General features: G+C 37.6%; 1 protein-coding gene across 2 annotated transcripts in view; it reads right to left on the minus strand.

Annotated features, from left to right (window-relative positions):
• Positions 1 to 22416, minus strand: part of LOC102090085 (connector enhancer of kinase suppressor of ras 2) — a 172778-nt gene that overhangs the window by 80761 nt on the left and 69601 nt on the right. For both annotated transcript variants that reach the window (XM_021282310.2, XM_065077873.1), the window contains exons 3-5: positions 11459 to 11661; positions 10064 to 10151; positions 3378 to 3419 (exon numbers count right to left, since the gene is read on the minus strand). In XM_021282310.2, coding sequence (XP_021137985.2) covers positions 3378 to 3419; positions 10064 to 10151; positions 11459 to 11661 — 333 coding nt within the window. The remainder of the gene's footprint in view (positions 1 to 3377; positions 3420 to 10063; positions 10152 to 11458; positions 11662 to 22416) is intronic.

The following is a 22416-nucleotide window of genomic DNA, read 5'->3' on the forward strand; positions in this document are numbered from 1 at the left end:
TGCAGGTATATGAAAATCAAGAACCAGGGGTTAAAGGGTCAGAAGATATCTATAAATGTCAAGAAAATGTACATGAATGTACAGTTCTTCTGATCAGAAGATGTTACAGTGCACTGAGAACATCTGTACTCTAAACTACTCCACTCCAACTATATGTACTTGAAAAAATATACCCGATGAACTTCATCTTATGTGTTGTTATAACGTATCATTATAAATGCAACAGAAGTCAAGGGAAATATCAAACAAACTACTTATACACCAATTTAATAACTTGTTTTGGTTACCAAATAATAAGATCAGCCCTACCAACAGTGATAATTAGGTGAATTCTGCATTATACAACCTAGAAAATATTTCCTTTGTTAAAAATTACAGTGGCAGAAAAATGCCTTAGTTAATCCATTTCCTGAAGTAAAATTCTCATGCATCTTTGAACACAGCCTTTGACTGATATTCTAGATCACTACAACTATGCGATAATTTTATGTTCTCTTGTCTTCCAGCTAAAGATCTCAAAATCTTAATGCCAATCCACATGAACATCCATTGCATGGGTGGGAACAGCAGCTCTGACAGATTAAACCTGCCGCCAAGGACAAAGAGGGGGGAGATGGGTCAGAGAGGAACTGATCTGCACTCTCTGGGAACCTTCACGTGGGAGGATTTATTCCCAAATTTGCAAGTGTCTCCTAAGCATTCCTTCAAAAAGACTATGCCCAAAAATATTTGAACCTAATCTGAAAGCATTCATTTAGATGAATTTCAGGATGGCCATCTGGTCAAAGCTGTGCTGTATGCATCTAGTTTCCTTTGAGGAATATACTCTCTTTTTCCCTAGTTATAGCAAATGATAGTCAAATCCCTTAAGGGAAGTTTTATTTCAGGCATTTGCAAAAGCACGAGGATTTCTAATATCTCATTTGACAATATACATATAAGCTAAACAAATAAAGTTGTCACTATGAATAAATTAACTGGCTGAATTTATTGATTATATTTCCATTCACTGTATAGTTAATCATTTGGAAATCCAAGCGCTGCTCTGGAGCACTGGATGTGGCATTTGTGTTTTTGTATCAGCTGCGAGATGCAAAATATCCCATTCAGGTGTGCATGACAGCATCGAGAGGTCACCAATCCGCAGAAATACAAGTGGCAGCTTCAGCTTTGGGCCAGAACACCCAAACAAATCTTTAGGTCCTGTCTTCTCTCACCAGAGAGATGGAAACTGTCTTGCTCAAAATATGTTTTGTGCAGCTATTCTATATGTGAACTGGTAGTTGACCCGGTCTGTCAGTGTCTGTTTCATTCAGCTTTGAATTACTCTTGTATCAAAATGCTACGATTTGGAACTGAGGCCCTCTCTTATGCCTCAACATTTAAGATCATATGTACGATTCAGATGCAGACCAAATCCCACAGACTATCTACCTTCTGATGCAGTATTTTAACTTTACAGTTGTCACATGCAAAATGTTTTCAGTAAATAAACCTTGGACTAAAACAAACAGCAAACAAGTTTGCAATCGAGTGAACCTTTAAGATCTCCCCATGATTCAAAAAGTTAGTTAAAAAGTACATAGGATTTTACCACCACAAAAATATTCGAGAAAATTATGTTGGACCAATTAAAAATATCAGTTTGCTTTAAAAGTAGCAGATACCAGACAGACCTGACACCAGTTGTAAATAATTCAAAGGCTGAGATAGTAATAAATACGAGGAACTGAGCAGAGTTTATGAATAGCAGCACCGAGTCAGGAAGTAATGTCTGATATGGCACTATCAATACATTAACACATGCTGAAGTATTTGGGGCATAAAAATATATTAGAATGGATAGTGGATCAAGGTTGTTTCAGGTGATTTTGCTTGGGCAAAAACAAGTTCTGCTGCCTTGGGATCCAGGCTCCTTCAGGTTCATCACACTGTCACTGCTGATCTTCTGAAATACTTACAAATGGAAACTTTTATCTCTTTTTTGTTTTTCCCTTTTCAGGTTTCCATCCAGAACAGATAGAAAAGTCAAAAGTAACATTCCTTCTAAATACGTATTTCTAGAAGTCATATGCAGTTAGAATAGTGGGTTAAAAGGTATGTATATATTTGTGTGCATGCCAATATATATATATATTTATTCTCCCTCCACATCCCAGAAGATTTCAGGTGCTTTTAGAAGTTCCTTTCAGAATCAAGTTTGCAACAGTAAGCTTTTTTCTAAAAGTCATCGCATGCTTTCTGAATTTAACAGCACATCAATGTTTTATGACAAATTTTAATCCCTGCTGGAAGCAGAATATGTGTAAAAGGCTGTAAAAAAACCAAAAAGTCAGGCACTTGGTTAGACTTGTCAAAAGCTCATCTGAACCGGTAAATCCTTTGAGATTTCCTTTTGCCATAGGTTTCAACTCTATCTCAGTGTCAATAAAAGGTTTTAGTGCCAGTACCAGGAAAATATAAAATATTGAACTCTAAGGTAAGTATCTAATCAACAGCTTTGTATACGATTCTTCTATTGCCCTTTGTCATTAGTTGTTTTGAGAGCTAAAGGCAAAAAGTTCTCAGTGACAACCAGTGCAGCTTGTAATGTACCACGTCTGATGGTTCCATTGCTAGAATTCCATGTCAGCAATCCTAATAGGAGTATTACAATAGTAAGAGTGCTGTGAAGCTTCTGAAACAATCTAAGAACAGTAATTATATATTTGTAATTAACTGTGGGTATAACAGAGAGCATTACTCTAGGGAACTATGGGAAAAGGGAGAGTGAGCGGGAGTATATGGCCTTGTCTACTAAAATAAACAGGCATAAATTAGGAAATAGCAGAAGAAAGCTGATTCTTAAGCCTTAAATTTGAAAGACTTCCAATGTAGGAAAGAGTAGAAAGTCTTGGTAGGAATGGTTCTTAAGTAAATTACATCATCTTCAATAAGCCTCCAATCTTCAGAGAATCCATAAACAACATATTGGGTGAAAAAATATTTTATTAATATTGTGTGGGCAGTGTCTCTCCACTTCTTCATGTTGATGCAAAAAAAAGACATATCGGAGTGTTAAATCTAGAGTACTGGGGCAGCTACTCATCTGGCTGGCAGGAGGCACAACGAACTTGCACCAAGCAGTTTACAGGGGCTCACAAAACGTGTAAACTGATCTATCTTCTGCTCATCTTGAGAATAATTTTTAACTTTTTAGCTATTTGATCTTACGTATGAAAAGTTTAAGTTTTAGCAACTGATATAATTCATCAGAAGTTGTGTCAAATATTAAGGAACTTTATTTTCCTAAGGTAGCTTTAATTTTTTTTTTTTTAATCATTTAAGTGGATGGCTAGAATTAGAGAATACCAAAGCAGAATATTTAGATTACTTACCACGTGAAGAATTTTATTTTCTGTTTCGTACACTGTACAATCCTGTGGTAAAATAAAACAAAGATAATTATAGCACATTGTTCTAAATTTCCTACGGAGAAAGAAAAGAAGGCTCTATGCTGATAACTGTCTCTTACAGAGGTACCTGTAAAGACAAATGATCTCTTGAATTTCATCATGTCCAAGAGGTTACTTTACAGTTGTAGGAAACTTGACTCCTCTTGTGGTTGTTTAACCTCAAGGATCTATTCTTCCCTTCAAAGTCATTAAACTCATGTACTCAATACTAACAACAATATAAATGTAAGGCAGAGGGGACAGATTCATGATAGTGAGAAAAAAGTAATTGAATATAATTAATCTGGCATGTCAGAAATTCAATTATGCATAGAGAGAAAGACACATTGCCCAGCCTTAAATCAGGCAGAATGTTCATCAGCTGTTCTACAAGTCTTGTGGGGTGAAGACAGTTGAGTCAGACCTATGACTAGGTAGACTGTACTATTACGAAGCATGGGAAGAGTAAACAGAATATTTTGAAAACAAATGCAACACTAAAGATGTTAAACACTGTGTGTCTACACTGGTAGATTGGTTTGCTCCGTCTTTTGCTTCTTTTCACAAAACAAAGCATCCAAATTCCTAAAAGAGACCTACTGCCTCTACTGCTATTTAATGCTTTGAAGATTTCCTCAGTACAATCCTCTGTAAAGGAAGACGTGGTCATGGCAGGACCCTTTCCTGCCGGAGAGGCCCCAGTGCTCCTCCCGCCAGCCAGCACGCCAATCACCGCTCTCAAGCTACAGCTTACTACAACAAAATGAAAAGGAAAATACAGAAACCTCAAGTTTGCCAGACAGAGATTAGAAGAGACCACCCAAAAACCTTGGTCACACCCAACTCCTACACAGTGAGCACCCACCCGTGACACCTCCCTGTCAGCAAAGGGGTGCTTTTCTACAACAAAATCCAAATAATAATATTAGGTATCATGGCATCTCCCTGTGTTCAGGGAGCCTGAGACCCCCAGCCCGTGGCTGCCAGAGTCCCAGAGCCACGCAAGTGAGGGGATGGAGATGCCGCCACCGAACTTGCTGAGGACCAGACAGGGAGGGATCCTCGCCTTGTTTGTCACAGGAATCTTGTTTATCATGCCATACTGGTGCTGGGTATTTACATTTAAGTGAATTAATGGTTAATAACAACAACAAAAAAAGGGGAAATTAATAAATATATCTCCAAATGCTATCTCACGTTGGAAAAAAGCTTTCTACAAAGCAAGATAAGGATTTCAGAAGATATTTTTAAGGAAAAAAAAAAAAAAAAGTCTTGTTTATTTGCCTTTTTCCTTGAATAAGCTTTCAAGTAAAATTTAGCTTACTGATATACCTAAAAGATCCCCTCAGGTAACTGAAGATTCCCTCCAGTTCTCAAGATTTCCTCTTTCCTGGACCCGACCGTGGCAGCAACCACAGCTAATTGCTTCAAACTTCCCAGGAAATAATTCCAGCATTCTCACGCCATTGGCTCCAGAAGCAGCTGAGCTGTGTGACCAACTCAGCCTGTCGCACTCTGTTTATGGTTCCTCATCCAGCAGCTCAAGTCCTCAGCTGAGCCCCCTCCAGCTCCCCAACCTTCTGCCTTGGGTGCTGCCTTGGGGAAACCTCATCCCTCAGCCCTGGGACCCATCACGCAACTCTCCCACCCACAGCTCTAAGAGTCACGTTTATTTTGGAGGGTGGGCACTTTGATAGAAAAATTAATTTCTAAGTGCATGCTGTTTAGAGGATATTGTTACAGAATAAGTAAGTAAAAAACAGAAGATTGTGAGTGCCAAAGAACACAGAGAAGAATGTATATCAGTATTTCATGGTCAAGTATCCCTTTGATGTTTCTTCTGTATTCATACTGTTATTTTCTACAGCACAAAAAAAGAATGGATTAGTTAGTTTGGTTGGCAATGCCCAAGGCACTTTTTCCTACAAGTTTCAGACACATCTAACAGTACATCCACCGTCTCCTTTAACCCTCCATATACCAAGAGAACAAGATGATCACAGCAGGGCTTACAGCTTGACTTCAGAGCTAATGCTCCTTTTTAAATTATTCCTTTAATTTCTGTGCTAGAAATACAATATGAGCTTCATTCTAAACAAACTTAATTACTTCAGGTCAAAAAATACAGGACTTTTATATAGTAAGACTGAAATTTTATTGTTTTGTAGAGCAGAATTAATGTCAGCTATACTTATGTTGCACATTGAAGATTACATTAGCATTTAAAATGTTAATGGCTTTGGGATTCTTTCCAAAATAGATGCATATTGACTTTTTTTTTTTTTTTTTAAATACATCAGACTAGTTTAACTGAGATGTTGAAAGCACTTGCAATATTATACTAAAATATTAAGATATGTAGGTCATAATATCATTGTGATTTATTTTTCTCTGATAAATAGCAATGCACTATGGACCTCATAAAATCTTCCAGGACTAAAATTTATAGAATGTTGATCTATTTTTCTTAGAAAATAAATAATAGTTATAGTGATAGTCTTTCTACATCCTCCATTAACAAGATGACATGTTAAAAACATTTTTTCTTAGAGTTTAAAAATCCTTAAAAAATTAGTAGCTGCATTCTGGTTTCCCTCTGTAAAATGGTAAAAGACAAGAATTACAAAAATAATCACAGCAGCAGCATTACTTACAAGCCCGTTTCTGTGCCAACCAGAACATCCTACCTTTCAAAGCCACAGTACACCTTCTTAACCACGAGCAAATAAACCAGCATTCTTTTGAATATTCATAAAGAGAAAAGGTCAGTAGGACTTGTGCTCACCCACACTGTATTCATAATTTTAGTTTATAATTCCGAAAGGAAAAAAACGCAAGTACTACTGAAGATTGCAGATACCATAAAGAATGTTTTATGGAAAGTCCTGAGGAGAGTTAACTAACAAATAAAAATACTAATATTTGTGAAATATTTAGTTCATTAACTTAGTACAATAAAACAGCATGAGTTAAGTCTAGTACTGAAAAGAAACACAGACCTTATGAAAAAGCAACTTGGAAAAGAACTTAAAACCTTGTGTTGTTTGCCAGCGGACATGGTGGACATGACAAAATGATATTTAACAGTATATTGCTTGCATACATAAAATCAAACTCTCTTCTGGAATTCACACATTTAAAAGAATGAGGTTGCTCTGAAATTAGGCAAATATACACTGGTAAGTACAGTGAAGTTACTTATTTTACTTGCTTTAATTAAGGTAAAGACTTGATCAAAATGTATATTTAGAAAACAGTGAACAGCTGTTTGATCACAAAATGTCGTTTAGCAAACGCCAGCAAAATAAGATTGAGTTGCTGAAAGCTGAAGTCTGCAAAGTTCAAACTGAAAATAACACCCAGGTTTTCAAAGGCAGTTGCTGAATCACAGACTAATTCAGGTGGAAGGGACTCTGGAGGTTATTTAGTCCAGTCACCTGCTCAGAGGAGGGCTCATTTATAAAGTACAACAACTACAGGAATCTACTACAACACAACAATTTCTAACAATTGCAGTATGAACTAGAGAGCTTTAAAAAACATATGCTTCATCCTAAACACAAAGTATTTGTCTAAAAATGGGGCAAAAGTCGGTGATAGGGTCTCTGAATTTATCTCAGAGATGTCAGTTAAACATTAGTGAAGGGGAGAACAAGCAAAATTTTGTTGCGCTTTTGTTGGAAGAAAATTAGTGTGAGTTGTGCTAACGTTCCCCTGTAAGACTCAGACAAACTTCTTCTTTGGAGAATGTTTGTTCATGCAGTTCAATGCACGTGTCAAAGGCATCTATTAATATCACAGGTTTAAACATCTTTGACATATTCAGAAAATCAATTTCTACTAGAACTAGTGAGCTCTTTCCACTCAATGAAAAACTAACCAATGGCTACATTTTAAGAACAGAATTCCAAACCTATTCTTCCCCAGTTATTCCAGTTACCCTTTCCCCAGGTTGGCCTTGGCACTAGACCATGGCCAAATCCAAATTCAGTCAAGTTAACCTGGTGGATTCCTTTTCAGAGCAAAAATGAGAGGTAGCCTACCTTGAAACTGGAGTTATACTTCAAAATGAAGTCAACAGAGAGCTCAAACATTTCAGTGCTCTATTCTAACACCTTTTTTGCACATTGTCATCAACACATTCTTAAGGGACATTGCAGCTTTCTGCATGATACTATTCTTTTATAGTTTCCCTACTTATTTTAGTGAAGGTAGGATTGTGAGGGATATGAAAACTGAGAATAAAGTACATTCTCAAGCACAAAGTGGACAAGTCTAAAACTCCTCTAGGACAATACAATAAAGATCAATGATCTTAAAACCAGTACAAGAAGATACTGTTTACAGGTAAACAAGTGGCTGCTTATTTATCGTTGCATTTCCATGGTATATAAACGATAATACCCAACATTTCAGTTAATCTGTTTGGTTTAAATTTCAAATGAAGATCACATCTTCACACATACAGAGAAAGTATATAACCTAAAAGCTAAAAAAGCTCCTTCCTGGTTATATACAAGAGTGTGTCACTCGGATGTTATACATACAGTACCTCCCAGCAAGAAGATCCATAAGCAGTGTGCATATTAAACTAAGATTGCAGAGTAATGCCCCCTAGTTAGAAGGAATTTCCCCTTGGGCAGCAGCTGTAAGTTGTGCACACAAAGCATGGGAATTTTGCAAAAAACAAATCTGCAGGTTGAAGACGTTCCTTGCTTAATGTGCCAAATGCATCACCTTGACTGCTATTTTTGCACTAAATTAGATATCTGAAATTTATACCATTAATAAGGAGTATATGAAAAGATCTGAGATTTAGGTTTCTATTAGTTATGCCTTTCAATTCATATTTTAGCCTACAGTTAAGACTGCAATTCTGGTTTAGGTGAGACATTTCTGCTTTCACACATTAAGATCAATTTTCCTCAGATTTAGTAATAGCAAAACTGTCTCGCTATGAATAATTTCGGTTTATCTCCTCTTTCTGGTGCTAAGTTTAATATACTGTAATAAGATCTTAATAGATGACTATCAAACAACCCAGATCTGATGCTAAGATAAGGAAAAGGCAAAAATTGATTTGTAACTGACCTGAAGAACTAACTAAACACTTTTTGTCTTGGAATGTCTTGGAGCTTATGCTAAAAGATAGATTGTTTTTAAGTTGTCAAAAGGAGGACAGCTTTGGGAGTGAAGAATTGAAAAAAAGAACTAAACTGGCAGAGAAGAAATGAATTTCATCTGCCAAAAGCAGTGAAATGAACAACAGAAAGGGAGACAGCAATTCAAAATTATACTATTTTCACCAAGACCACAGGGAAAAGAAAAATCAAACTCACACAAAGTGCAACATCAGCTGAAGGGTGGAATCAGAATCCAAACTTTTTATACTGTAGAGTTCATTTTGCTTAGTCTGTAAATCAAAAATAGCTTAGTGCTATAAACACTTTGTAAGAGAAAGCTTAATAACAATACATAAATAATTAAATGCCTACACAAGAATTTTTAAACCAAGAAAAGAGAAAAATGATCTTTGTTTTGCACTGCAAAAATGCATAAAGGACAAAATTTCTAAAAGGAATGAAGCTGAATATTATAGATAACCATGTAAAATATAAAGATATAAAGACTGATATTTATCAGCCTTAGTTCTTTTTTTTTTTTTTCCCCAAGAACTAAAATTAAATTGGGGGAAAAAAAAGTTTGCAGAATGCTGCTACTCCAGCCCCAGGTGCTCATAAACAAAGCTTCAGCTGAGCTTCCTTCTTGCTGTCCCTCCTACCAAACTCTCATCTTTCTCCTTTGCTTCATTCCAAGACAGCCCCACCTGTTCTCTGGCTTCTCCACATGTTCCAACAACACTATTTTGTCTCATCAGTATTTTTAGCCACTCACAAGAGGAGAATCTAAAACTGATTTCCAGTCAGTCTTTCTGCACTCCTGTGTCACCTCTTGCCTTACTGCAGGGCCAGACACTGTCAGACTATTATTATTTGTATATTATGTAGCACTACAGACCAGATAAACTAATTTTATGTACCTGTGGACTGTACTATATTAGTTAATGAATTTCAGTGATGATAATACTACTACCCTTATTTGTTCCATATCTGGTTTGTTTAATGTTATTAATATTAATTATAATGTTATTAATATTTCATGTTGATCACTAAACAGCTTTCATATAACTGGCTTTCCTTCAAGTGAAGGAGCCACAGTACAGGTTCTGGATATACTTGTATGTAATGTAAGAACTTGTTCCCAAAAGATTTTTGACCATCCATATTTTAATCTGTAATAAACAGCAGTAGTTGAGCTCTAGCCCACCATAGCTGTTTTCTTTTATTTAACATTTGCATGTTGGTAGATGCCCTGACGTGAAATTTTCCACTCAAAGCAAAGTGTATTATTTTTAACTTCACACTGTCCTTCGATCTCTCCAGGCATATCAGGATAACCGAAGTCCAAAAATCTTCCCATCACTCCCAGAGAAAGAAAATAAGCAAGGAACAGAGAGGTAATGCTAAAACAATCTTTCCAGCAAAGTAAAAGCTTAGCAACATTTTTACTACTGCAATTTTTAAGCAACAGCATGAAGAGGACTCAGAGGGGAAGACGACCAGTCCTACCTGTTGCACAATGGTTGTTAGTTCCAGGCACAGTTGAACGATGTTGTTTTTCAGCAGTGAGTATTCTGTCACGCTGACAAATGGGGACCTGTGACAAAGGATAGATGAGTTTTTACAGCATTTAGGATTAAAACTCCTGTTTACAGTATAAGCAGATATGTGTGATACAGAGAGCAGTTCTACACACAGAAATGAGAAACTCCTAATCATGACAACCTCCAGCAGCAAGGCAGACAGCTCTTGTAAAATATGCCTTTGAAACAAGAAACAACATCTGCAGGAAAGACGTAAACTGGATTTTGGCCAGAACATCAGAAGTTATCGTTCTTGTGGAAAGTGGAAATAGGAGCTTCCAAATAATTGTCCAGATTTCCTTTGTACAGCTCATTAAAAAGACAGCATTTCTAGTAGGACATCCCTCTTCAGCAGCAGTTAACACCTTCAGAGAGCAAAGGAACACTTGCTCAGTCACTAACAGCTTCCTGCCCACTTGGATTTTCTTCAGGCTTTCCAAATTCTAGCTGAATCTGACCCCAGCCGAAGTTATGAGAACTGACAAGGTCATAGCCTGAGAGAAGATGACTGCTGGCATTAGGTTAGGAAGATGTCACCAGGATTATACAAATCCTGCAAAGGAGGGTGATTCACTCTCACTGTGATTTCTAATGTGCCATTTATACGTTCGAGAGCATTCAGATCCAAGATAAAGCTATCTATTGCTAGAACGCCAAGGATAGAGAAAAAGAGCTGATGCTATTTTATGTTTTGGTTTCTGTCTTGCCACAGTCAAAATTTTAGCTGCATTTATTCAGATAGATACTTTTAATCAAATTCTCAATTTATAAATGAAAAAATAAAAGTGGTTGATTGTTGAGCATTCACCAACACAACTGTACTTAATACATCAATGCTGCTCTTGATAAAAAAGCTAATGAGAAAATTTAATTTTCAGACTAAACAAGTACTATAATTTATTCTGAAGCTGCTGAACTGATTTGCTCTACTCCAGCTTTTCATGTCCTTTTGACTGCTGAACTACAGTTCAAACTCCACAGTCTTGACATTCTTACCTTTCTTTCTGAAATTAGCAATGTTACCACTTGTGGCAGTGAGATGTCAACTTGGAACAGCACAAAAGTGTCTATTTCACACAAAATCCTATCAGACTGAAAACAACCTGAAAACATAACTAGAGAAAACTTCAACACCCCCCTGACAAAAAGGGTACTACATTTTGCCTGCAGTATTTGAGAAATTATCAAAACAAAATTTAGAGCTAGAATTCCAGAACAGCCATTTTAATATTAGAATAAAAGAATAGAAGAGAAAAAGAAAGAACAAAAACAACCCAAAGAATTATTCTCATCCATAAAGGATAAAAGAATTGTAAATTACCTGTCCAGCCAGGCTAGTAGGTTCTTGGCAGCACCAATCAGGTCAACTACAGAGGTAAGAAAATCATTTGGCAGTCGTCTGGAGGCCCTGCCATCGTAATGGCCACTCCTCCTTCTACCCGTTATGAAGTTCTGAAGATTTTTGGCTGAGGCATTCAGCTTGTGAGAAAGAGTTCTCAGGTTTTCAGTCTCCAAACCATAATTCTGCGGGGAAAGAAGAAGATACACAATTAAGTGAAACACCGTGTTGTCAGCTACGTGAACAAACTGTGAGGTTAAATATTCAGAATAGCATTGGCTGACAAAAGAACAGGACAGTTATGGATTTTCTTCCGTTCTGCTAATTCTGAGGGAGGGGTGTGTTTGAATCTAAGTTTTCAACACACAAGTCCCGTTTCCCTTTATCCACATTCCTTCAGCCATGTCTCTGTCCTTTTATCACTACACCAGTTCCCCACTTAGACCCAGGTAACAAGCACAAAGATATCTCAGCTCAAATACATTAAATAATTCACTCAAATTCACATAATATTTTGTGGCTAATCATTCTTTAATAAAAGCACTGAAGGAATTCCCTACACTGCTCTACTTTGCTCTCAATGTCTGCTCCTGCCAGGATGACAGTAAGTGGATTTACTGGATGCCTTTCCCAGCCAGCGACCTGCTGGGCTTCTCCTCAGAAAGAGTTTGATTTTGCACACTCACAGTATCACAGTATCACAGTATGTTTGGGATTGGAAGGAACCTCAAAAGATCATCTAGTCCAATCCCCCTGCTGGAGCAGGAACACCTAGATGAGGTTACACATCATCCAGGTCCAGGCAACACGTATCTGCATATGCAGGATTATTTCCCACATACTAACAGTAGGAAAAAAAAACACTCAGGAAGGTTTGTGCCCTTCCTTGCTTTTCTTTCATGATGCTTAAAGTTGCTGCATAGTCATTTTTACCAAATTACTCTGCTGGTGGAAATGGATAATAGGGGTTTAGAGAATGAATACTGACTGTTAAAGCAACACCAAATGCTGTTCATCTAGCCACATAGTTAATCAAATTATCACAAAATCTGGATTGTGAAACCACTTAACAAGAACAGAAAGCAGACTAAAGCAAACTACTCTCCATTTCAGTAAAACAGGCCTGATAGGTACATTGCAGAAAGGGTAATTGCTGGAAGAAAGGGCCAAAGTAACAGTAAATCTTCAACACAGGAAGATGTGACTGGTAAATTATGAAATGTTTACTTAAGCTTCTTCACATAAAAGCCCATTCAAACAGAGAGAAATTCTGTATATCCACCGGGTGTAACATACAATAGCATGAACTTCTTCACAGAAAAAGAGTTACATACAGAATATCTGATTTGTTCAGCCACAGACTGATTCAGTCGTATATTTTAGGTCAGAGCTCAGCAATTCCTGATGCCCAGTTCAATGACAGAAGTTGGAAAGAAGGAATTCAAGAGGCAGAAATTCAACACAAATGTGAGATCAGAGACAGAAAAGCTTACTATGGAGGATATAAACTTACTATGGAGGATATCACTAGCAATAGCATCAAGATGAAGCTGTGCTCAAAGTGACACTTGTTAGTGAGGTGTACAACCGACTTAGGCTTCAGGATAAATCTGTTTGCTGTATGTAAAACATAGGTTTTAATTTTCACAGTTTCATTCTCTAACTCTCTGGTTTTCCAACCGTCAGCGAGGATTCCTGCCATCCCCTGGCTCCCCTCTGCTCTTCGGTTTCAGATGCTTGTTCCCGTGTTCCAGCAGGTCAGGGTTATTGTGGAGTGACAAGAGGGAAGAGACAGGACAGGTGACCCCCAGGCCTTTGGCAGCTGAGCTTTATTTTTTTGAAGCACAGAAAAAGCAGGTGGCTGTTGTCAGAAGCACTAGAAGTCAGAAGACAGGCGAGAATACCATTTTTTTAACAACCTGAAAAAGACTGTTGTTTTTATTGCTGCAGAGTGGAAGACATAATGCAAGACACCCATTATGAATATTCCATGTAGTTAAAAATGCATACTGGAAATCGGAAAATAGCAAAATCTGTATGCAAACAGATATTCATTCCTCTTTATATCATAAAGCCAAGATGCAGAAATAGATAAATACACTGTGACAATGAACCCTCCAGCTCTGTGTCTGTATCACAATCCCAGCTAAAACTCTGCTGGTTTTGTGCAAACATTTTGCTCTGAACTTCCATTTTTAAAAGACATTGGGAAAATTAAGTACATTTTTTATCCATCTGATAATATAATACCTGTGTTTTTTACATATTCAAAGAACTGGAATGAAAAAAAATCTTCAGCTGTGGCTTAGGGTGTTTTCATATCTTATTGCTTGTATGCAATAACATCACAAATTAGTTTTTTATGCTAATAAAACTACTATCTGCGAAAATTTTAGCTACTAAGATAAAAATTGGCCAAATTATTGTAGTGCGCAGTAAGGGAAGAAATAACAAGTACAATGGAAAAAAAAGTGCCAATCATTTTTTTGCAAACACTAATACCTGTAGATCACAAGCTGAACATTAAATATCTGCAATATAAGAAAAGTTTATTTCTTTTGTGGAAAAACACCCACCAGAGTTATATACTTATAGATACTAATATTATGAAATTGTTTTGCTATAATGTGGAGTACAGAAGGAGAAAAATGTATGCTCATTGCAGTTTGTTTGACACAGGATATAATTTTAGCTAAATAGTTCGTATTGCATAAGTAATTACTATAACTTACCCTAAAACCAGATTTATTTTTAATTATAGTAGTTTTCTTAATGTTGCCATTCATGTAATTAGTCAGTGTAATGTATGTATAAATATGTATAAACACACGGATGCATACACAGCTTTTTCTGCAGGTGATATTTTGAAAACATTACAATTTCCAGAGAAATAAAAGTGCGGAGCAGTAGGACTGAATGAGGAGATGAACAGAAAAGACCCTGCCTGAAATTCAAGCATCTTACATGAAATTCACCACATTAAGGTTTTTAAAATACCACAATCTGAATATCATGCTATGCTCCCATTTTTAGGTTTCACAGAATCCCAGAATGTCAGGGGTTGGAAGGGACCTGGAAAGCTCATCCGGTACCGGAGCAGGAACACCCAGATGAGGTTACACAGGAAGGTGTCCAGGCAGGTTGGAATGTCTGCAGAGAAGGAGACTCCACAACCCCCCTGGGCAGCTTGGGCCAGGCTCTGGCACTCTCGCCGTGAAGAAGTTTCTTCTCATGTTTAAGTGAAACCTCCTATGTTCCATTTTGAACCCATTGCCCCTTGTCCTGTCATTGGTTGTCACCGAGGAGAGCCTGGCTCCATCCTCCTGACACTCCTTTATATATCTGTAAACATTAACGAGGTCACCCCTCAGTGTCCTCTTCTCCAAGCTAAAGAGCCCCAACTCCCTCAGCCTTTCCTCACACAGGAGATGCTCCACTCCCTTCATCTTTGTTGCCCTGTGCTGGACTCTCTCCAGCAGTTCCCTGTCCTTCTGGAACTGAGGGGCCACAACTGGACACAATATTCCAGGTGTGGTCTCCCCAGGGCAGAGCAGAGGGGCAGGAGAACATCTCTGACCTACTGACCACCCCCCTTCTAATCCACCCCAGGTACCATTGGCCTTCCTGGCCACAAGGGCCCAGTGCTGGCTCATGGTCAGACTGCTGTCCCCAGGACCCCCAGGGTCCCTTTTCCCTACACATGCATGAAGAATGCCCACAATGTACCATTTTGTTCCAGCTGTGCCACAGCTGCAGTCTCCGTTTCAGACAATGGTTTAGGAGCCCAAATGAGCCCCAGAGCAAACGTGCCTTTGTCCCCTCAGGTGCCACCAAGTCCCAGCACTCAAACCTGCCCCGCTCCCCTCCAGCCCTCCGTGGGCTCTGGGCACCCACCACCACTCCTCTGGGCTCAGCTTCCCTATTGCTTCGATCTGACAGATTTGTGAAGTGCCACAGAAAGCCGCTCCCATGCCACCTTCCCAAGTCCCAGCACCATTGTACAGCGAGCAGGATCGGCAAATTAATTTGAAAGCTCAATCTTCAGGCGCATCTTCCCCACTACAGGCTGTTTTTTGAGTCATTCTCAGATTACACATAAATTGACTTATATTTATCACAGACTTGTGACATGTGCTGCAGCTTTGGGGGATGCTCAGCTGCCCCTCTGCTGGGAAAGCTGTTCTGGTCCCTTCCAGGCTGCCCGCTTGTCCCCACCAGCCCCGTCACCCCCAGGGACCTGCATCCCACACCACACGAGGTCCCTCCCCACCCGTCTTCCCGGGGCCCCCGAGACAGAAAATTCCCCAAAGCAGCTCCGGGCTTTTGTAACCCGCTTTGGGAAAACACGACGTGGCAGATGGGATCCCACATCTCCCTGCTGTCTGCATCACTGCACCCATTCTCCTGCAAAGGCCACGGCTTCGCAGCGGAAACTACAGGGTTGGTGATAGTGTACGTTTGTTCAGCACTTCAGGGATAAAAACAAGCAACACTGTGTGTTTGATAGAAGCAACGATCCAAAATTAATCACACACTATGATTTCAGCATAAATAGTTCTGACACTTCAATGGAATGAAAACCATTGAAACACAGCTTTAAAAAGTTTCCTCTCTGAAGGTATTTTTTAAGAGGCTAACAGAAAACACAATAGAAACCGAATTCTAAAATACTTGCCTCTGTACATAGTTCTTTGACTTCATCAGGTAGATGTATTAAAATTTCGTAGTGTTATTTTTATGACACTTTAACACAGAAGATATTAAAATAGCATGAAGACAAAGTATGTAAGGCATTGTGTTTCAGTCAGGTGTCTTTCAGTCATGTTTTCCTCTTTAAAAAGAATTTACAAGCTAAATAGCCTTTATGTGAATAGCTATTTCTAAAGGAGGTAAAATAAATTTTTCATGTAAATCACAAAGGTCCTTCTTTTGAAATTATCTTAACAAGAAAACAAATTTTGCTGCAACATTTAAAATACTAAATTAAAATTACATATTAAACCTCACTTCCACAGAATATGACCAACTTTGAGTATTTATTACAGATTTCAGATAGAGTGCTAAAAGACATAGATTGGTATTCTATGTGAGCAGAGGTGACAAATTCAGCTGAATGAAGGAATAAATTATATGTTGTAATTAGTGTGTTATATTTAGTAGTGTGAAAGTTCTGCTTGAGTGGTATGTAGACAGGAAAACAAAACAAAATTTGGCTTGCAGTCTGTAACAGTTACACCTTTGGCACTCAATCCCATTGTCTATGTCATTATTATAATCAGTACTGGTCCAGTACAGACCCTTAAACCCACCACTGATTTCCACTTGGACATCAAGACACTGACTGTAACTTCAGGCGTGACCATCCAGCCAGTTCCTTCACCATCACATAAGCCCATCCATCAAACCCACCTCCAATCTTAACTTAAAAGCAGTTGCACATGATGCCTGAAAAGTGCCCCATCCAAAACCATCTAAAAAACCCATTAGTGACCATATGACTCAGTACAAAAGTTTAGGTCTAGAGATTAGAACCTAAAACTGAGCACATTTCCTGAATGCTAGAAAAAGGACAATGATTAAAATAAAATGCAAAATTTGGCAACACTCAGTGAACAGTTAAAATAAATCCAAGAAGCACTAAGTTTCATTAAGGAAACTCCATGTTGGGTGTAGTGTCAGCCTTGTCATGGCACAGTAGTGTTTTAATTGGGTAACGATCATAATCACGAACACGACCTAATTCTCAGGATGTCTGACCACAGACCCCACTTCTGCACAGTTTAACTCACCTGTCTGCAGTAAATGTCTGGTGGAATTACTATTAAAATAGCCATTCCAGCTACTGTACAGCAAGGAGACGCTGTACTGTACACCGAAATATCTTAACACACAAAATTATACCTATTTTGATATTTACCAGGATCCAATTTCCAAAATTGCAAAAGGAGCCTGGTTTACTAAATAAATTTGTTTTGCTGTGCATTAGAGAAGGGAAAAAAATATATATATTGTAAAAATACATAAAATCCTAGCCACTGTTGTTCTGCAAATTACAAAATGTATTAAGAAAATGCATTCCATCTTGATGGCTGGGGACTGCAGTTCAAGTACAACATTGTTCAAATTTGTTTTGGCTTTTTCTTTAAAAACTCTTCTCATTCTGAATCAGGAAATTAGCAACACTATGCAATAAAAAAAAAAAACAAACCCTTCTCAATATCTTTAATAGCATTTGCCTATCAGTTTATTATGACAGTCAAACTGCAGTATTATAATCTAGTTTATGTGCACAGAACACAATGAAATTTCATAAAAATAAAAGCATGGAATTTATTAATAACTATGTTAATACTATGCAAATGTGCAAGATCATAAAACAAATTAGAGTACATTATCTGAAACACCTCAGTACTTTTCTACGCGCAGCTTTCCTCCCTCTGTGCTCCCCTCCATTGTAATTATTCTGCCTTTCAGAGGAAATTGTGTCACAATTCTTTCTTGTCTCCCGAGTCTCTAATTTGGAACTTGTCACAGTGTTTCTAAGATCGACCTTCCTATTATCTTGTAAATAGATGCATTAAGTAGATAGCGCTAAGATTAAATATTTTAACTTTATTTTAAAACTTGTCATTTGCATTATATTTTTAGCTTGTAGAAGAAGCTTTAGCATTTCCATTGTAATTGATATGTATAAATGTAATCAAGCATCATTAAGGTGCCTTGAAAAGCAACTTTATTGAAAAAGCCACGTGTTTCTGATTTCAGATAAGTACTAGGAGATGATAGTCATTCCTTTAAAAATCAGACTCAAAAAGACCATCAGTCCAGCTATCAAAGCAGAATATGGTATTTAAATATATTTTTTTTAATCATGTTTGAGTGTTGAGAGTCAAATGACTGGACACCTGGTAAGAGGAACAGAGTTAGAGAAAAGCAGAAGATGAGGATACATTCATGCAGGTATCTCCTCTGAAAACATGGAAAATATATGGCTGGTCTGGGCCTTGAAATGATCGTGGAAGAAAGATGATCAAGAGCAGACACAGACACGGGATGCAGATTTGCTTGTTCAGGCTTCTCTGAAGGGTCACTCATTATGACAAGACTTGACCTAATAGATGCCAGGCTAAAACTGCACAGGAGACTGGTTTCTATGAAGAAATCGTTAGGATGATCAAGAATTAACCGGTATTCTTATCGCCCTCCTAAACATTTTTTAAGTAGCTTTTCCATTGAAGCTCTCGCTACAGGTCTCTGAATATGCTACATAAAATCACCTTGGCCTGCTTGATCCCAAGGAAGCCAATGGGATTTAAATCCTGTAATATCCAAATATTCTCTCTAATTGGGTAAGCCTGCATAAGCTGGAACATCTTAATGTTTGTTTATGTACAAGGATGAGAAAATCTTACTATGGTACAAGTATCTAAAATACAAAGTAGTATGAGAAAATTAAATTAATTATACACAGCACAGGCATTCAAAAATGTCCTACAACATTAAACAAATCAAATACGTAAGTACCTCTGTCAGGCTAATCAGTGTGAGAAGTATATACTTTCCTAAAATGCATTTTTAAATCATATCATCATACAATGGGGTCACGCAATATGATCCAGCACATCATGACACGTCATCAATGTATTTTTTGCTTAAGGTGTGTAAAAACATGAAATCTGCTATTCAATTACGTAGACTGCTTGTTGCCATAATAGTGTCAAGTATAAAGGAAGGTACTTTTATGCAAATAAAAATATCACGGCACAACATCTGGTCCCAGATGACTTGGGCCACTGGTCTTTTTTCAACATACAGAATGTTCACTTTGTAATACATCCAAATAAAGATCATGCCACTCTCACCCTGAGTCTGCTGGCCACGTTCTGAATATCTTAATTTCATTTTTTCCATATACTTTTTCTGTTTTCTTCATTTTTTTTTCCTAATTTATTTATTTTATAACTTCTAAGGCTTTCGTATATTCCTCTTTGCAGCTTTAGATCAGTCGTTCAGCAAGTACTTGATTTTTTTTCCTGGTTTAAATAGTCTAAATAAGTATACCTTGCTATCTATCTCATTTATTGAACAGAAATATATCTATTTAAAACTGTAACTAAAACTGGAGGTGCATAGCAGGGACTACAGAATGCTAGTTTAAAGATTTTATTAAGCAATATCCAGTCAAAACAAACTTGTGTATTTTCTAGATCAAAATATGTGCTCCAGATGTGGAAGATAGTTGTTATATTGAAATTGTCTAAAGACATATCAGGGATCAGCTGGTTTATATATTCTACTTTTTGCTTGGAATCATCTAAAGCATTGAAAGAGCTATTTGTTCAGTTAACACTCGTTCTCACAAAAGTTTTAAGAACAGCAATTTTGAAAAGCACAGATTCCCTCTGAAAGGAGATTTTATGTCTCATTTCAGCCGCAAAGCGTAGTGCGGACATCTCCACCCCTGAACCATCAGGAGATTTATTTCTGTGGAAGCAACAAACCCTCAGTTCCAGAACCAGCAGAGCCTGATCCTAACCTGTGCTTACAATAATACTTTATCTGGAAGAGAATGTTTTACAGCTTTGAACTCCAGGAGCATCACCCTGAGCTGTTCGTAACTCCTCTCCCGCTGTACTTCTAAATTCACAGCTTCTGCTCAACTCCATCTTCACAGCAAGTTTAGATCTAAACTCCCTGGAAGTGAATTTGCATTTTAAAAGTCTTCTCCCTTTCAAAATGTATTTAATGTTTTCTCGCATTTTTTTGAGCAAAACCTTAATATTACATCAGCATGAAATAACGAAACCTTCTTGCAAGCACACTGACATAAAACGGTGAACGTACCGCACCATCCACACACTGTTTGTCCTTTGTCAAGCTGACATCTGTGCATATTTAACAGCTTCAATGGCAACTCTCAGAAAAAACGCCCCTAGGAAGATAAAGCTGTGGCAGCGTCGCTTTTCTGATAAGCACAAAAGCCAGAGCAGAGAGGAATAAGGCAGTTTGGCTATTTTGCGGCTTCTTTTCACGTCACAAGATAAATTGTTTCCAATTACTTTCCCTCAGTACGAAGTAAGGACTGATCTGCATATGGCTTCAATTAAAAAACCCTGTGTAAGCCAGACATCTGCGATGGCTTGACCTCTTCCATATGTGTACAAAGCAAGCAATGCAGATTATGCTGATTGGGGATACTGTGATAAATAAACAAGACCAAAGGATGACCTAGGAGATATTACCTCCAAAAATGTATTAGACCATGGGCTGGTGACTTTTAAAAAGTGCTACCAAGTATTGGCCACATTAGTGCTCACCGGGCTGCAACTGCTGGTTCCCAGCGTGCGCCACAACTACCCAAACGTCACGTCCCTCTTAGAAGTACCTAAATTACACCCAAATTCTTCTCAAAATTTCCTTTTTCCATTCCAGGGAAAGTCCACCAGCTTTATGTCATGGACAAAACATCTCAAGTCTATACTGTACCTTGCCAGTACTCTCTGATCTTCATTCACGTGCTGCTCAGCAGAAGTTAATGAGGTTGCACAAGTGTAGCACACTGTCCAACATCAAACCTGTATTATTTGTTACTGAAACCTCGCAACCAATTAAATTTTGTTATTTATTTTATAATAATCATAGTTTTGTATTAAAAAAAACCAACCATCCAATCATAGGAATTCTAATATTTTCATTTTTAAAATAGCTTTTAAAATGAAATATAAGGTAGAAATGCAAGATTAGAGGGTAAGAGATTCAGTACATAGGCCAAAATTAGAACTTTAAATGATGGTGAATTATTAAAAGTTCAGAGAATAAATGATAGGCTTTTCTTTTGGAAATAAAATGATGACACTGACCAGTTCCCTTAGATCAGACATTTAGCTTCAGTTCTGGCAGAATTGGTGGTTCCATGTTAAAATTATACCAGATTTCAAATCAGGAATCACTAAAGAAAAAATTATCTATTGCTTTCTGCAAGGGAAAGATGATTTTGCAAATGAGACACATAAGCAATAAATGTAATAATTTCCAGTGAAATATCTACAGCCGCAGAAAAAAATTCAAAGCTAATTTTAAATATTCATAATATTGTTTACACTTAATTATTTAAACTACCATATAAGTAGAAGTGCAACTATTTTTCATTAAAAGACTAAGAATTACCAATGTATTTTATGTGAATCATTATAGAGACAATAATTTCTTTGATGTTTTAGACTTTGAACACATGAACAAACCAATAAAATATCTGTATATCACTGAGCTTTTGGGTTATTTTAAAGAAATTTGAATATTATGTTAATGGAATGATATTTTTTATATATAATGGGGAAAGTAAATATCTTTCTGCAATGGTCCTCATTAATCTTCCTTTTCGTTCCAAAAATAGAATCCTGTACCCCCTTAATCTGATACACCTTCCCGCTACTATTTAATGTAATTAACCGGGTCTGGATCAATTAGTGGGATTCAGCCAAGGAACTGTCCATCAGTGCCCATGTGTTCTGGGTGAGGGGAGGCACAGACCTGTCATCACCCATGTACCGATGCCTCTCCCCACGGATCTTCTGGATTTTCTCCCAAAAAGTCACTGGTTTAGGCTCCACCCCACTGGTGACCTCCTGACCACCCCAGGATCCTCATGGATTTACTGTTCTGTCAAGTTTAGTTGCGATTGTGCAAAACTGCCAAATGTTACCACAGGTGCTATGAGGTGAGATGGTGCAGACAAAGGCAACGCAATCACAAAAACATCACCTGCTTTAAGAATTATTCCCATTTGGTTGTTTCTCACTCCCAGACATTATGAGACTTCAAACAGCTTTGGTAATGACTTTTAATAAAGCATGCTAAGCCATCCATTGCAGCTGGCTAATGGATTTAAATTATATATTTAAATGTTTAATGCAATAGTATACAATTAAATGTTAGGTAGC

The sequence above is a fragment of the Columba livia genome, chromosome 12 (genome assembly GCF_036013475.1).
Source record: "Columba livia isolate bColLiv1 breed racing homer chromosome 12, bColLiv1.pat.W.v2, whole genome shotgun sequence".
Lineage (NCBI taxonomy): Eukaryota > Metazoa > Chordata > Aves > Columbiformes > Columbidae > Columba > Columba livia.